This window comes from Centroberyx gerrardi, chromosome 8 (genome assembly GCF_048128805.1).
Source record: "Centroberyx gerrardi isolate f3 chromosome 8, fCenGer3.hap1.cur.20231027, whole genome shotgun sequence".
NCBI lineage: Eukaryota > Metazoa > Chordata > Actinopteri > Beryciformes > Berycidae > Centroberyx > Centroberyx gerrardi.
The window spans coordinates 16,533,051-16,549,184 of NC_136004.1; the positions used below are offsets into that span (position 1 = coordinate 16,533,051).

At 44.5% G+C, this 16,134-nt stretch overlaps 2 protein-coding genes across 2 annotated transcripts; both read left to right on the plus strand.

Moving 5' to 3' along the window:
- Positions 1-170: 170 nt before the first annotated feature.
- On the plus strand, positions 171-2,948 carry LOC139912107 (uncharacterized). Its single transcript, XM_071899812.2, has 3 exons — positions 171-221; positions 972-1,085; positions 1,883-2,948. Exons 1-3 carry the CDS (start codon positions 173-175, stop codon positions 2,086-2,088), a joined length of 369 nt encoding a protein of 122 aa, XP_071755913.2. The 5' UTR covers positions 171-172; the 3' UTR covers positions 2,089-2,948.
- Positions 2,949-4,255: 1,307 nt separating this feature from the next.
- Positions 4,256-14,479, plus strand: plekha2 (pleckstrin homology domain containing A2). Its single transcript, XM_071899728.2, has 12 exons — positions 4,256-4,466; positions 7,323-7,483; positions 7,634-7,690; positions 8,444-8,492; positions 8,646-8,743; positions 10,148-10,279; positions 10,521-10,610; positions 10,707-10,775; positions 10,965-11,035; positions 11,190-11,253; positions 12,374-12,451; positions 12,601-14,479. The coding sequence occupies exons 2-12, from the start codon at positions 7,343-7,345 to the stop codon at positions 13,036-13,038; spliced, it is 1,287 nt and encodes a 428-aa protein (XP_071755829.2). The 5' UTR covers positions 4,256-4,466; positions 7,323-7,342; the 3' UTR covers positions 13,039-14,479.
- Positions 14,480-16,134: the final 1,655 nt, after the last annotated feature.

The window sequence follows — 16,134 nt, forward strand, 5'->3', positions numbered from 1 at the left end:
GGCTGTGCAGCATTGATAGAGATTACTGAGATAAGACCTTAATGCCCTCAGACACCTCCACCCTTCGCTCCCCCCCCCCCCCCCCCCCCCCCCCCCACTCGCCCCAACCCCCAGTGTCCCCGCTGTCAGGAACTCCTCTGAGCTCATTCACTCCTTCTCCAGACTCTCAAACATGAAGACCATTCTGGCCCTGCTGCTGCTCATCTCCCTGGCCTGCCACAGTAAGTTTCTACACCACTTCTACCATGACTGTGGAGTTTTGGGAGAGTATTTGGAGTATGATGACTATTGATGAGCGGCTGGCAAACCCACTGCTGTGGGACTAGAGGAGGTTGGTAGTGTAAATAACACTGTGATGTAGGGGATCCAGGATTTTTCTGCCCAAAAAGCAGGCCACAGCTGCTTGGTTGAACATAGTTCACTCCCTCAGTAGCAAAACAATTTTAGCTTAAGGCCAGCACAGTTTGGGACATTTAGCGTATAAATCTGTCACAAATTTAAACCTCAGGGTTCAAATGATGTATGTGTCTGCCTCGCAAGCAATAAATTTGGCCTCATGAAACTCTCAGAAAGCGTAAAAGCAGGAGCGCAGTGTATACATTTGTACTTGTATCTAACAGGTTGTTGTGACACTAAGCAGCTGTGATTGTCTGTGATTGTCCTGCTGCTCAGCACAGGGCCGACTGGCCATGTAGGGATCTGTTGTGTTTATACCTGTGTGTGCATGTGTGTGTGTGTGTGTGTGTGTGTGTGTGGATGCATGCATGTGTGTGTGCAGATGGATAGTGGGATGGATGGACAGATACACAAATGACTGTGTGTGTATGTATGTGTGTGCATGTGTGTATATAGTATGTGTGTGTGTGTGTGTGTGTGTGTGTGTGTTGTGTGTGTGCATGCTTGCACCTGCCTGTGAATGTACAAGCTGCTTAGTCTCAAGTCAGAATGTCTCTCCTGTTCCGTCTGTGAAGGCCACGCCCTTAAATGTCACACATGTGTGGCGTCCAATGAGGATGAGTGCAACCAACAGGGGTCTGTCTCCTGTCCCCAGTACGCTGATGCCTGCTCCACCATCACAGGACCCAGTGAGTGAACACACACACACACACACACACACACTGAAAGATATACAGCAGAATGGGTGATGAACGATGGGTTCTGTGTTTAAATACAGCACTGTAAAGGCCTCCACTGATGCTCTTAGATATCACTAGATGTCAGCAAAACACTGACAACCAGCTTCTCATGGGACTTACAGCAGTTAAAGGAAGCTGAACTAATGCTGAAAATAGTCGTCACCCTGTTTCCATTGACAAATTATGGGCGTAAAAGTCATCACAAAAACCAAAACGCTCATCATTAATGTTCAAGCTTCTGTGCAATATTTCATCGTAACCAACAGGATCTTGGGAGAAAGTACTTGTACGCTTTGTAGATATATAGCCTTTTCATTATTCTGTCAATATTCTGTCGTCTTTCTATGTTTGTTTGTGTGTGTGTGTGTTATGTGTGTGTGTGTGTGTGTGTGTGTGTGTGTGTGTGTGTGTTGTGTCATGGTAAAGCCTCAGCCCCTGCATCCTCTCATCATTTGAGGTTGCTGGATGTGATCCCAGCAGTTTATACTAACCACAGACCTCTCTATGTCTTTGAGTGTGTGTGTGTGTGTGTATATGTGTGTGTGTGCTTGAGAGCAAGAGGAGAGGAGAGAGAGAGAGAGTGGGAGAGGGGGGCAGATGAGTGCCCATAGAGTTCAACTGGTTCATGGAGTCACAGCAGAGCAGCAAATTAAACACAAGCGCTAAAACTCAAATCAATTCAAAGCATACTAACTGTGAAAGTCCGTCCCGCCTCACATGTCTTTCTTTGCCGTGTTGCGTTTCAGACACCGTGATGAAGTCGTGTACCTACAAGGGTTTCTGTGAGAAGGCGTACGGCACCCAGGCTGGAGCCAAGATGGAGTGTTGTACTGGCGATGACTGTAACGGACCCCACCGGAGCCACAGCCACGGCAGCGCAGGGGCTCTGTCCTCCAGCCCCGTCCTGCTGCTGGCCGCCCTCCTGCTGCGCCTGGCCCTCAGCCGGCTCTGAACGCCTCCACCATCACCCGCCCCGCACCCCTCTCTTCTTCTTTTCCTCCATGCCATCATCTATCCGTTCATCTGCCTATCCAATGATTCATCAGCTCTGTTTTTATATATCCGTCTTATCCAATCATCTGTTACCATGTCATCCATCCATCCATCAGTCCACACACCCACTCCTCTCTGTTACTGTGCCCCCTTACAGCACATCATCAGTGTTTAGGAGATATTAGATGAGAGTTGGGGGGGGTTTAGTTGTAGGGAAAGGGTTTGTACTGGGTTTGAAGTGGGTTAGGATTAGGGTTAAAAAGGAGATTCAATATCAAAGAGGTTTGATATAGTGAGTGTACGGCTTGTGGGTGGTGTCTGCGGTGGCTGTGATGGAGCGTTGGAGGAGTGTGGTGGTCCAATTAATACGAGCTATTATTCAGTGGCGTCATTTGTGAGCGGCCCACTGCCTGTAGCTGCTCCTCGACTCGTTTCAATATCATATTACAATCCTTGTCGTGACTAGTAAGGACATTATCCATAGTGGTATGATCGCTGTCATGTGATATAAGCAAAGTGTAAAGGATAAATCACTTTTGAAAGTCATTGTGGTGATGACTAAACATGCACAGACTGAAGTACACCTACACACAGTTTTGGTATAACCAGAGGGACTCTGGTGTGGTTTTGGTAGATGTTGGGGTGCTTCAGAGGGTAGCTAGCTAGTGCAGAACTCCAGGTAGTCGACGCTCGTCACCATAATGACCACATTTACCAGTGTCATTGCCATGGTAACCAGGGAGGGAACTCTGTGAGTGACTTGAGTCTTGTTACACCTCAAATATCCAAAGAAAAGTTGAAAACTTCTGTAATGATGAGTTTATCTGCTCATAATTGTGCATGCAATCTTTTCTGAATAAAGATACAATCACACCCTTATTCTTCTTTGTGTACAGTGTGTGTGTGTGTGTGTGTGTGTGTGTGTAAGTGTGCAGGTAGGGGTAAGATGCCCTTGGTATGATGATCTGAAACCCTACACTTGACCTTGCATAGCCAATGAAGAGAAATCGTGTGCAGAGGCATGCCTGTAGATGCACTGAGATGCACACATTTGGAAAACAATGTGACAGTCACAGTGATTTTCAGCAGAAGCGGCGCGCTGTGGAAACTTGAGGACTTCCTTCTGCATCTCTGTGACTTGAGTCCTATTTACTCGCCACAGGATATGAAATCACTGAGGTAGTTCTCCACCCCCAGGCAGTTCATATGACATGTGCAACCACTTCCTCTTAAGCAGAGGACACATTTTTTTACCAACAAAGAAAGCAACATACATGCTCGGCAGAATTACTCTCGTCAATACGTTTTATATTCATATAAGTGGAGGTAAACAACAGTTATAGGCTCAGTGACGTGGGAGGTTGTCAGTTTTTGACTCTAAGCCCAGACTATTGATTGTAGAACAGAAATACAGCAGGTCAGGTCAGTTCAGTCTCTATCTAACCCTGCTGGCCCAAGCTCTCTGTTTGTCTGATAGTTTCTGTCTCTCAGGAGTTTCATCTCAGGACTTCATCTCTTTGATCATTACCAATTCATCACCCAAACTGTCCCAGATCTGTTGTCACCTCTGTGGTAATGGGACATCAGCCTGCACCTCTGTCATACCTGTCTGTCACATGCTGCCACAGCAGGTGTCTGAATGATGGACATGTCTTTATTCTTCACTTTGTCCCTGTTAGTCCAGTTTTACACTCTGTTCCCTTTGTTTTGTAGGTATGCCTCCTTTATATGAACCAACTGATAGGTCAGCTGAGAGAGAGCGAGAGAGAGAGTGAGTGCGCGCGCTCGTTTGTGTTTGACCCAGTTCTCATGTTGCCATCTCAGAAAAGAAGAGAGATAAAATTTCGTATTCACAGCAATAGATGTAGCCTATGTTCCTTTATTTTACAAAAAAGGGCCACACCGGTCTCCAGTAATAAGAGCCCAAACTGTCACAATAAAATAAAGGAAGAGGTCAAAGTTGCGTGCTCGTCCTCTTCAGATGACAATAAAAAGAGGGCCTTTTGGGCTGTGCCTAGTTCCTCATAATGTGACAGCTGAACAGAGGAGGAGGACCCGGCCGGAGCTGGGACGCATAGATCACATCCGGGGCTGGTTTAGTCTAATAGCGAAACGGCCAACCCGGAAAAAAGACGACTCCTCTGTAATCCGATCACACAAACAGATAGAGGAGAATGTGTGTCTGATGCACGCCAGCCGTGAGAATATGAGCTGTTAGTAAAAGTTGATCAAAACTGTATTTACTATGCTCAGAAGACGCGACTTCCTACTGCTGTCATCTTCGTAAAAACTTGTCTTTGGGCGCTGGCTGTGGCGCACACCGACTTTCCAAAGCGGGTAAGTCAATGGCAGTTTGTGTGTGCGTGTGTGTGTGTGTGTGTGTGTGTGTGTGTGTGTGTGTGTGTGTGTGTGTGTGTGTGTGTGTGCGCGCGAGTGTCCAATATCTCTGCGTTTGAGAGCGGATGGTACAGAAGGTGTGGCACACAGACAGTTGAATGGTGGTGAGTCAGGACAGGTCATCTTAGTTGAGTGTGCTGTTAGGACTTTATGAGTAGTTTTGGCTGCTAAAATTTAAACTAGGTTTGCATGTCTAAGCATTCATTTTCATAGCATGGTCATAGTGAAGCTATACACCCACCCTCATAATCATAAACCTTCATTTTAGTTAGAGTTAGAGTTAACTGCCTGCAGTGATGTAGTGGTGAATAAAAAGGCGGGTAAACTATGACCTACAGTCAGTGATAATCATATATGATGATTAATTATAATTTCAGAAAAGCATGATCCTATCCTCATATAACTTAAATAAGTTTGATACTACTTATACTACTTATTAAGATGTATATGCTACTATGAAGGTCTGCCATAAAACTCTGTCAGCCTACAAGGTGAGTAAACTATTCGTCAAATAAAACATGATGGGTAAACTGAGTTTAGCTGGGTTTACCCTCCTCTACATCCCTGGCAGCCTAGTTGTAATTATTGGTAGAGGACAATCAATAGCACTGGTCTCACTGTTGGGATCAATATATTCTGTTCTCTTTAAACATGTTTTGATAGGATAGATATGTGGCAGACTAGGTTGCTGCAGTTTAAAGCCTGAGCACATCAGACTGCATGTGCTGAAGAGTTTCAGAATTATTTTCATTGGTGAAGTTTTGCCAGTGATGCCAACACATTATTTTTTTTTCACGACCTCACCACTGCGTCTGCCTTTAATGGTTAAACCAGATGTTTTCGGATGCCCAAAATGGTTATGGTTGTGTGTGTGTGTGTGTGTGTGTGTGTGCGTGTGCCAGTCTCAGTGTTGGCCTGTGCGACCTCTGCGGCACCATTTTCACTTTTCCACTGGAACCAGTGCTTCTCTGCAAAGGTTTTAGAACAATTTGTGTCTTTAACCTATTGCAACACCAGAAGAAGGATATTAAACTACTAAGGCATCAAAAGCGCAGCACTCTAAAGTTCTCTGAAGCAGCTTGGACATAAAGCATTTCCCTAACCATAACCTTAAAATGAGTCTCATGGGAGTTACAACGGCACAGTGAAGATGCTGCCTGTGTGTCTGTCGTTATTTCTCGGTGTCTGCGTGCCTTTGTTTTGTCAGGGTTCAGTTCAGGTCTGGAAAGTTTGGAAAGTGAATTTGATCATTTCCAGGTCTCGAGAAGTTTTGAAATAAGACAGGTCTGTAAAACTATGGTGGGAAAACAGTTGTTCAGCCCTGACTACATATTTTATGGGGCCATAGACTGACTGTCATTAACATATGATAATATTTGTTGTTATGAAAAAATAATTTTCAGTCACAGATGTGGCCTAGTTGACAGCCCACATTATATTGAACACCAAGCAAATACTTAAAATCCTGTTACACTACCAGTCAAAAGTTTGGACACACCTGATTGAATGTACTATGTTTTTCATTATCTTAAAGCCATTTTGATCTAAAGGCTTATGCTTAAATGCTTGAAATTTGTTTCTTAGACAAATATAAATAGTGAAGTTGATGCCTAATGTATGAATTTCTTTCCAAAGCGTTTGCCTTTCCATGAAGGCAAAAGGTGTCTACTTTAAAGAATCTGAAATATAAGATAGTTTTGATTTAACAGTTTTTTTGTCACTGCATAATTCCATTTGTGTTATTTCATAGTTTTGATGTCTTTACTATTATTCTGAAATGTGAAAAATAGTAAAAAGAAGGAAAAATGTGTCCAGACTTTTGACTGCAAGTGTATGAAATGGAAAATGTGTATAAACCCTGCTTTGTGTCCTTTTTACTCTGTGTGTCTGTGCACAGTATGTGATTTAGTCTGTGTGTAGAGGCTGAAGGCCCACAGTTCACACTGCAGACTGGAGAGGTTGAAAAATTCTCCCAGCGGCTTAAAGAGGACAAGATTTATATATATTTATATATATATAATATGGAGCGCTCGCCATGCCAGAACTAGTCCAACAGCCCCCTCCAAAAAAACCCTATTTTATCTGTTTATGTCAGACAATACAATTTTGTTTACTGTCAGATGTCTAGCACGGATAATATAATCTAAACATTATTGTAATGCCATCAGCATACCTGCGGGCATGTGGTGAATGTGCCTCGATTTGTCATTGACAAATCAGTCAGCGGCTCGGTGATTCACATGCATGGCATCATCTTAATGAATACATCTCACCAGCTCACCCCTCCCCTCCTCCTCCCTTGTCTTCTCCCTTTCCTGTTCCTCCCTCCCTCTCCTCCCTCTCCTCTCGCTCCTCTCTCTTCTCTGGCCAGTTGAAATGTGCGTGTGTGCAGATCTTGAGTGCAGTCTGTAATTTTTGGCTGTGGTAGAGGGCCTCAGCTCAGCCTCAGGCTTCAGGGTTAGCTGCTGTGCCTCAATCACGTCACATGAAAAACTGCTGAGTGTGAGTGGGGCTCTTTTCCTTTCTGTGTGTGTGTGTGTGTGCTGTGCTGTGCTGTGCGTGTGTGTGATCGCGTGCATTCAAACTACATGAAATATGGATATCTTCCACATCTGCCTGTCTCCGTCTCTCCGTCCAATCTGTCTGTCTCTCTCGGTTTCTCACTGTGTGTTTTGCCTCTCTCTGTCTCTGTCTGTCCATCTCATTGGAGTCTCAGTCCCTGTCTGTCTGACTGTCTGTCTGACTGTCTGTCTGACTGTCTGTCTGACTGTCTGTCTGCCTGTCTGTCTGTCTCAGTGATATGTGATAGCAGCAGCATGCCGTACATGGACAGGCTGAACCGTGTGTGTGGGTTTCTGGACATCGAGGAGAAGGAGAACAGCTGTCGATTCCAGAGACGATACTTCATCCTCGATACGCAGGGAAATGCTCTGCTGTGGTATATGGACAACCCTCAGGTGCTCCACACACACACACACACACACACACACATGACACACAGTTGAACAAACAGAAAACAGTAAGAGGAAGTGAAATTGACCAATAGGAGCTATATAACCTTGGACTCTGAGCCAATGGTGACTGTGTGTGTTTGTGTTTGTATGCAGAACCTGCCCAGTGGAGCCAGCTTTGTTGGCAGCCTCAAACTAACCTACATCTCTATGGTAAACCGCTCTCTGCACCACTTCGCCTGCCTGTCATTTCTCTCATTTATGTGTTGTGAGACTCCCTGCTGTTCTCCTGTGAAAACCATGTAACTCCATTTTTAGTGATTTTCATGTTTTAACTTCAGTTGAAGGATTACATGCTCCTCAGAGGGTTGAGAAAATGTCTCCGACCTCTTGGGCTTTATGAAACCAAAGGAAAATCCACAGGATAAAGTCAAAAATGCATTGTGATCAAGCTAAAATAAGGCTGTTTTCTTAGTTCCTGAGACTTTGACATTTTGGAGATACAGGGTTTTCACCTGACAGCGACGTACATATCAACTACATACATGTAGGACCGAAGGTGTAGTTTGGGCAGAGGGATTAATACAGTACACAAATATAAAAATACACATAGAGTGCACACATATACTAGATCTCGGACTTATCAGCTCATGGTTGCATGCACTGCTGGGCTGAAGCAGACATTGTGAAGTTTTCCAGATGTCAGTGTGCTGAGCTAACCAGAGATAATGGCATCTGGCTTCACTAGACTGTTAGTGTTGACAGCTACTCCCTGGACACCATAAGTCAAGTAGACTTCACTCTGTCAATTAGATGAAATTTGACGAAGATATGAAATGCTCTTCTCCTTTTCTTTTCTTTTTTTTCTGTTCTCTTTCATCTTTTATCTCTCTTCTCTTCTCTCCTCTCTCTCCTTCTCTTCTCTTCTCTTCTCTTCTCTTCTCTTCTCTTCTCTTCTCTTCTCAGGTGAGTGAAGCTACACTGAAGCAAAAGCCCAAGACAGAGTTTTGCTTTGGTGAGTTTGTCTTTCGGCGGGAAAAAAACCCAACTAGTCATGCTTATGCAGTAACACATAATAATGACTGCCATTCTGTTCTGTTGTGTAATAAAATCATATTATGCAATTGTTATGGATAGTCATAGATTTTATAATTTCCTATTTGTGTAGTCATCAATGCAGTTTCCCGGCGGTACTTCCTCCAAGCCAACGATGCGACTGACATGAGAGACTGGGTTGCTGCTCTCAACAAGGCCAGCAAGATCACTGTGAGTACAGCGCCACAGCAACACACACACACACACACACCCACACACATACATGCAACATATCACATGATAAGCAGAAGGCTCCGTTTTGGATGATACAATAAAAAGGCATCAGGCAGAAAGTTGTCTGGCTGGTGCTTCCCAAATGTCTCATCGAAATCCTCCTCATCTTATTCATGGCCTGTGGACTGTGTGGATCTTAATGGAGCCAGCTTGAACCAAGCCTAGACTAGCAGTTATTAGGAAGGGGATTTCTTTACACCTGAGAGGAAGCTGTTTGTGGCAGTGTGACTGCTCACAGTTTGGCCAGGGTGTGCACACATCAGCACACTGCCCACAAATATCACACATTTGGTGAATGAGGAAATCGTGAATGTGCAGGATTATAACTGATAACACACATCGCTGCTCTTTCCTGAGATGTGATAATTGTATATGTGAGCAGAACAGAATGCGGTTGAGGTGTGAAAACACCAGTGTGTGTGTGTGTGTGTGTGTGTGTGTGTGTGTTTGTATTTGTATGTATACATGCACATATGCGCATTTGCATAATGTTTGTGCAGGTTCAGTGAGACAACTGGGGCCTTGTTGACCAGAGGGCTACAGATGTCTCTGACAGAGAGAGAAGTGTGTTTCTCTTGTTCTCTCACCTGCACACTGACACAGGAAGCGGCGCTGCTCACTCTCTCTTTCACTTCCCCCTCATTGGGAGGGCTTCTCTGCTCGCTGGGCCTCGTTGGCTTCAACGGGGCCATGTGTGAAAATGCATCCTGAAACAGAATGGACGCTGGCATAAAAGTCAAGCACATGAGGATTACTACTATTTATGATAGGTGTCATTGTAAGACCTTTGCTTACAAAATAATTATGCTTTTGAAGATAGAATCATCTGTGTTTTTTAAATATTGACTAATGAATCTCAGGTAGTAAAAAATGTCCCAAATCAAGATCTAGTGGTTTAGAATGAAATTCTTCATATGATATGCCTATGATAATTTTTAGTCATTTTTCTTCTCTGGGCACTTGGCACATTAGGGAAGAGGAGTTTCTATATTTTCACCTATAGCTGCCCGACTTTTTAGCATTGTTAGCATTTCACATTGAAACAGGTGGGTGTTGCGAACTAATTTGATAGCTTGCGGCTAGAGATACCCGTTGTTTTACAAAATGGTATAATGCTATCCGGTTGTTTTTCACTTAACTGTAGTGTCAGTGAAGAAACTTTTCCACTGCATTGTGACTAGTGCCAAAGGAGAATACATTTTAAACTATCAAGGTGTCCATTTAACCATGTTGGAGGAACCCCTAAACCCTGGCAGTGTTAATGCTGTGCTTTACCCATGGAGCTACAGAACCACATGATACTGCCATACTGCCTAACATTATCCTACCTGGTGCTGACAGGTTCCTAAGGCCGGCCCAGTGCCTCCCAGGTCCGATGTGAGCGCAGTCATCAGCGACACTCAGGGAGGGAAGAGGCAGCAGGCCTACAAGACGGAGATCATCGGCGGCGTGGTGGTGCACACTCCCATCCAGGTACTGGGGAGGGAGCTAAAGCCAACATGGCTACTGTTGCCGGATGATAGAAATGAGATTGGTGAATGTGATGATGTTAATGAGCATTGTTTTTGCATCTGTGTTTGTGCCGTTGATTTTCTGTGAAACATAAAGATCACAGTCTGTCTAAAGTCTCCAGTAGCATGCTGTGTCATTTTGATGATGGTGGTTATAATGACGAGCTGGTGATGATGATGATGGTTATGATGACATGTTTCAGAATGAGGGGGAGGACACGGAGATGAGAGAGAGGAAGGTCAACAAACCGGGCGTGCGGAGGTGTGGTTACTGTGTCAAACAGGGTAATGTGGTGAGTATCCAGCTAAATATAATTGATTACGTCTAGACTTGTGTAAATATGCTGCGTGTTGAAGACGGTGAGAGTTGTATGTGGTGTGTGTTTCAGAGGAAGAGCTGGAAGAGGCGTTTTTTCACTCTGGATGACACTGCTGTCAGTTACTACAAGTGTGAGACGGTGAGGTCACTCTCTCTCTCTCTCTCTCTCTCTCTCTCTCTCTCTCTCTCTCTCTCTCTCTCTCTCTCTCTCTCTCTCTCTCTCTCTCTCGTTGGTGCTTTTGTGTGACTGGTGTTTGTGAGTGTCTTGCCTAATGTGTTAAACACGTCCCATGTCTGAATCATACCTTTGTGCCTGTGTATGTGGCAGGATAAGGAGCCTCTCAGAGCCATTCTACTGCGGGACATTCAGAAAGTCCATGAATGTCTGGTCAAATCTGGGTGAGTTGAACTTACCTCACTTAGTCAATTCTCTCTCTCTCTACCTATCTAGTTATCTGTCTACCTTCCTCCTCCATCTATCTCCCCCTTTAGCCCTCCCTGTCGTCACCAGTGTGTTTCAGAAATATAATAATCTACTATCTGTGTCCATCAGGGATCTGTTGATGAGAGACAACCTCTTTGAGATCATCACCGGCTCCCGAACCTTCTACGTTCAGGTACAATCCCTTCCTCCTGCCATGCCAACCAATCAGAGGCTTCGTTCATCATAAGTGTCAAAAGCTGTACTGATACAAGGTAGCCTTAATGGAGGGAATGCCCATGGCCATAGCACTCCAGTGTTTTTTGATACATGAGCTCGAGCGAGTGCGAACATTGATTAGATACAAGGTAGTATGGAAGGCAGTGAGACCAGAGAAGTGTGTGTGTGTTGGTGTATGTTTCCTTATGTTTCAGATGTTTTCTCTCAATGCTCTGTTGCTGATGTGTGGCACTGGCTCTTTTTTAGGAGCACAAAACGGTTGTTTTTGTGAAATGGGCAAAGCCATCTGTTACCATAACAACAATAACATCCTGTTCCTCCCCCTGGGAGAACAGCTGACTGAGAAGACTGGGGTCAGATCAGATGGGAAGTGCTGAGAGGGAGAGCGAGAGCAGGAGAGTGTGTGTGTGTGTGTGTGTGTGTGTGTGAGTGTGTGGGCGGACGCAAGCATGCATGCTTGTGTTTATGTCCATGCATGAAAGAAAGACTAAAAGGAAGCATGGCAAACTTTTAGTCAACTGAAAAAAATAACAGTTATACAAAAAAACACCCCCAGAAAAAACAGAGATGAAAGAATCAAGGCCATAATGCAAGTAGAGTAGGAAACCAGTCTGGAAATGAACTGAAAGTAAAGTGAAATTGAAAAAATTCTAAATAATAATAATAATTTTAAATAAGATTAGAAATGAATAGAAATGATCATAGTTAATGCCTACATTTGTACAATACCTGTATACTTGTTAACTTATATTTTTGTAATTCTAGAGTTGTAATGCCTATACATATATAATATACTATTACCATAAGCCATTATATCCTGTGGATATTGCCTTTTTCTAGGCCTTATATAAGGCTCATTTCTGTATCAATGGAATGCGTAAGACCAAATGTCCTGCTGAACATGCTGAACCAAAAACTGCTGCCATTTTCTTTTGGGGGGAAAAATAAACAAACATGGATATAAAATAAATAAATAATAGAAAATATAAGACTATAATAGCTGATGTGCCTTCAAAAATGTTTGCATACGTGCCAGCCAGCTTGGCTTTATCCTCCTGGTAACCTTGCCTCTACAGACAGACTCTCCAGAGGAGATGCATGGCTGGATCAGGGACATTGAGATGAAGATCCAGGACTTCAGAGGCCCTTCTAAGGTAAACCTGCAGTCCTTCCTCTTTCTTCTCTGCTAAGGCACCAACTTTATCGTGCTAATTCCCTAGCTATCTTCTGACTGCACGTTCTTGAAGGAGAAGTGAAAGCTCCGTGTCATTCTCTCTCTTTCTATTTCTCTCTCTTATTGCAGGGTTTTCCATTTAAACGTGCATCCTCCCTCTACCGAAGTCAGCATGCCTGCTCTGCGTCCTGCGGCCAACAGGCTGATGAGCGGAGACCGACGCTGGTCAAGTCCTGCTCCGTGGCTCCAGGCTGGCAGCCTTGGACCCCTGTGCCCCAACGCGAGGCCTCTGTCCTGGACACAGAGGATGAAGATAGCCCTTTCAGCTCCTTGCCCACCCTGCCTTCTCTCTCCTCCTCATCCACTTCTTCCTCCACCTCTTCCTCCTCCAACTCCCTCTCCGCCCCGACTCCTTGCCCTAGCGCGCCCCCTCCACCTTCAACCGGCGGCCTAGGCATCTTGACGGCCAGCGGGCGTCGGAGGCACCGCTCCCAGCCGCAGCCCCACACGGACTGCAGCTTCCCCTTCAGCCTGGATGATGACGGCATCCGCACCACAGACGTCTAGGTGCAATGAAGTCTGTCTGAAACCGTTGGCACCTGCTTTTTAAGATGAATGTGACTTGTAAGAATAGTATTTCCTCCCAATGAAGTGACACTGTGACCACCAGCCTCAATGCCATGACCTGCTATTGGGGCTACTGGGGCCCCCTGCTGGGCGCATGGGGTAACTGCTGGCCTCATCGCTGTGTTGCAGGTGAGGAATGGTCCAGTTGGAAGTGGATCAAGAGGACAACAGTGTTAAGTGTTTGACAAGACTGTGAAAGGCTATGATGGTTGTTTTTTTTGTGCAACTTCCTATGAAAACTTGAATGATCTTGATGTTAATTAGTAATTAGTCGGTTGTTCTTGCAGACTCACAATTTATGGTACATGCCCTAAAATCTATGTCCACTGTGCACACACTTGGCTCCTATGAGCGATTAATCTCATGACATCAAAAACATCAACAGAGGGTACAGAGGGTTTACTTCTGCTAGAAGTATTTCAAAGCATTTGTTCACATTAGCACAGATAGGTTATTATATTATAGCTTATGTTCACAAGGTACATTTGAATGATTTTTTTAATGCAAATTTAGGTTCAGTGTCCGCCTGCCTCTGTAGAGAATCCTAATCCCCCCCCAGTGTTTTTCACTCCTGCTCCTGGAGACGCACATGATGTGAAAGCTGTTCTTCCAGCCTAACATCAGCACACCTTTTATTAATATTTAACAAGCATTTTATTACCACAATCTAATCAGATGTCTGGGGGAAAGGGCTGGAGCAATAACTGTAGCGCCTGTAGGTCTCAGGTTGAACCAGGAGGAACAAACGGTAAATGCACTCACATGCCAACTGACTGAAGGCTCCTCTGTTGTTATAGCCGGTACAGATAGAGATGAGTCAGCAGTAACGTCATGCGTTTATGTTCTCACAATGTTTTAGATAGGAGCTTGTAAAGCTTGGCTTGGAGATCAATCATCAGTAAACTGTGGCTCCTCTTTTGGCTAGTAACAGGTACCATAACAATACAACAGTGTTTAGATGGTACCACTGTAGAATGTACTGCCAATATCAAAGTAATGGAACAGCTGATCAGCTGGTTGACAGGTTTGTAAATGTGATTATGATCTGTTTGTTGTTGCAGCATTTTGTGGGAAAACGTGTCTTAATTGCTTTGTGGTATTTTATTGTAATTTCGCACTTTGCTTTTCTCATTTTTACTTGCGTGTTTTTTTTGTGTGGTACATCACAGCTGTTTCACAACAGATATTACAGGTTCCTCTGAAACACCTCCGATACCTTAGGCTGTTACACCAGTAATCTTACTCGTCTCAGGTTCACCTCAACACTTCATTGATGTGGTACCATGTTCCATGCTTAACTTCCGTTTTCTGAAGCTATCTGCACTTGCCTGCCTGCATACAATTTTAATTTGCTTTCTTGTACATTAAATGATGCTTTTTAGCTGTCTTGTTTGGGTTCTTTTGGAGAAATTTTAAAGTTCCTTTCTTTTTCCAGTAATAACCGTGCAGTAGAGCTTCACGCCATCTAGTGGCGTGTCAGTCAAGCCTCACTTAACAGAACACAGTCCACAAAATGAAGTTTGGAGAGTTTTCAAAGTAATTTTTTGATGGAAATGATGGAATTAAGACATTCAGGTTTTTATCCCCTTTTTTCTCTAAAGGGCAAAATGGCTTACTGGGAGGCAGGCAGAGGGTCAAGGCCAACCTATTTGACCTTTAATACTGCCACCCCTAAACACATGCACACTGTGTGCACACAAACACAAGCGTGCGTGCGTGCACACAAATACAAACGCCCATCTAGTGCCCAGAGGTTGTGTTAAGCGAAGTGTTTCACACGTCCGATGCAAAGGTCCATTAGGGAAAGTGCCTTAAACTCTGTCCTGACCTCCCTCCACTTCCCGGTCTGCCTCCCAGTGCAGCTGTGTGGCTGCAGGACCAGCTAGAGCAAAAGGTCTCCACAGAACAGTTTAAACTGTGTGGGTAGGTAAAAGGCCCTGAGTGCCCATGAAATGTCAGCTGTGTTGAAATGAGTTTTCAGTCTGTTAAAGACAGAGCTCCTCTAGGTACTGAGAGGAATCCAAGCAGAAACACGTGGCTGGACCAGTGGGAACAGAGAGGGGGACAGAGAGGAAATTTTGGAGGGGGGTGAGGTTAAGGAAAGAGAAAACAATGATCTATATGGGCGGCAGCCGGCAGGCCCATGGGGAACCAGATGTATCTGCACCAAACAAACTCCACATTGAGTACTTTTGGCCATGGTGCGTGCAAATAAAACTCGCTAAACTTGTGAGGCTTTGGCACACTGATCTGAAGCCTCCTTTCAAAATTAGCCAATATGATCGACTCGTGATCGACTGTAGCTGGAGTTTCTCAGCCTGTGTGTGTGTCTGTGCACAGAGATGCATGTGTAAAACAGCTAAAGAGGAAGAGTCTGAAAGAGGGGCAAACAGTATAAGCCTTCAAGGTTGCTTTTTCTGTCTGTGTCTGCACATACATCATACTGAGGATGTAAAGGTCGCCTGTTAAATAACACCTCAGTTTGACGCCTGTGAGTGACAGGCTGCTCCGAGGGCAGACAGCGAAAGGCCGGTCCCCTAAATGTTAATGTTCCCACATGGATGCCTCTGCATCAGACTGTTCTAATCCTCAGTGGCTGTTTCTGATGGCATTGCACTCTCATGGTTTAAAATGTAACCCCAAGAAATAGTCATGCCCGAGGAGCACTGTGGCCAGTTGTATGTCCTTTTCTTGCCTGTACGTGGGCATGGGCTTGGGCATACACATGGCATGGTTTGTTTTTCTCTTTTGGAGGACTTTACTACATTGACTTCATTGCTCTGTTCTCCTCCTTGCTGTTATTTCCCTGCTTGCTGAAGAAAACCACTAGAGGGAGCTGCAAGACTCTGCACAGGTCGGCCCACTGTGCCACACTGTGTCAGTGTGAAGACAGTGCATCAAGGGCATGGTGTAGTTCAATGTATATGCTTGTATAAGTTGTACACTCAACTCTGTAGGGCATAAAGAGAATGCTGACCTTTCAGCCAAATTGCCATTGATGTGTATAGGGAGGTACTATAGTATATAAACCTCCTC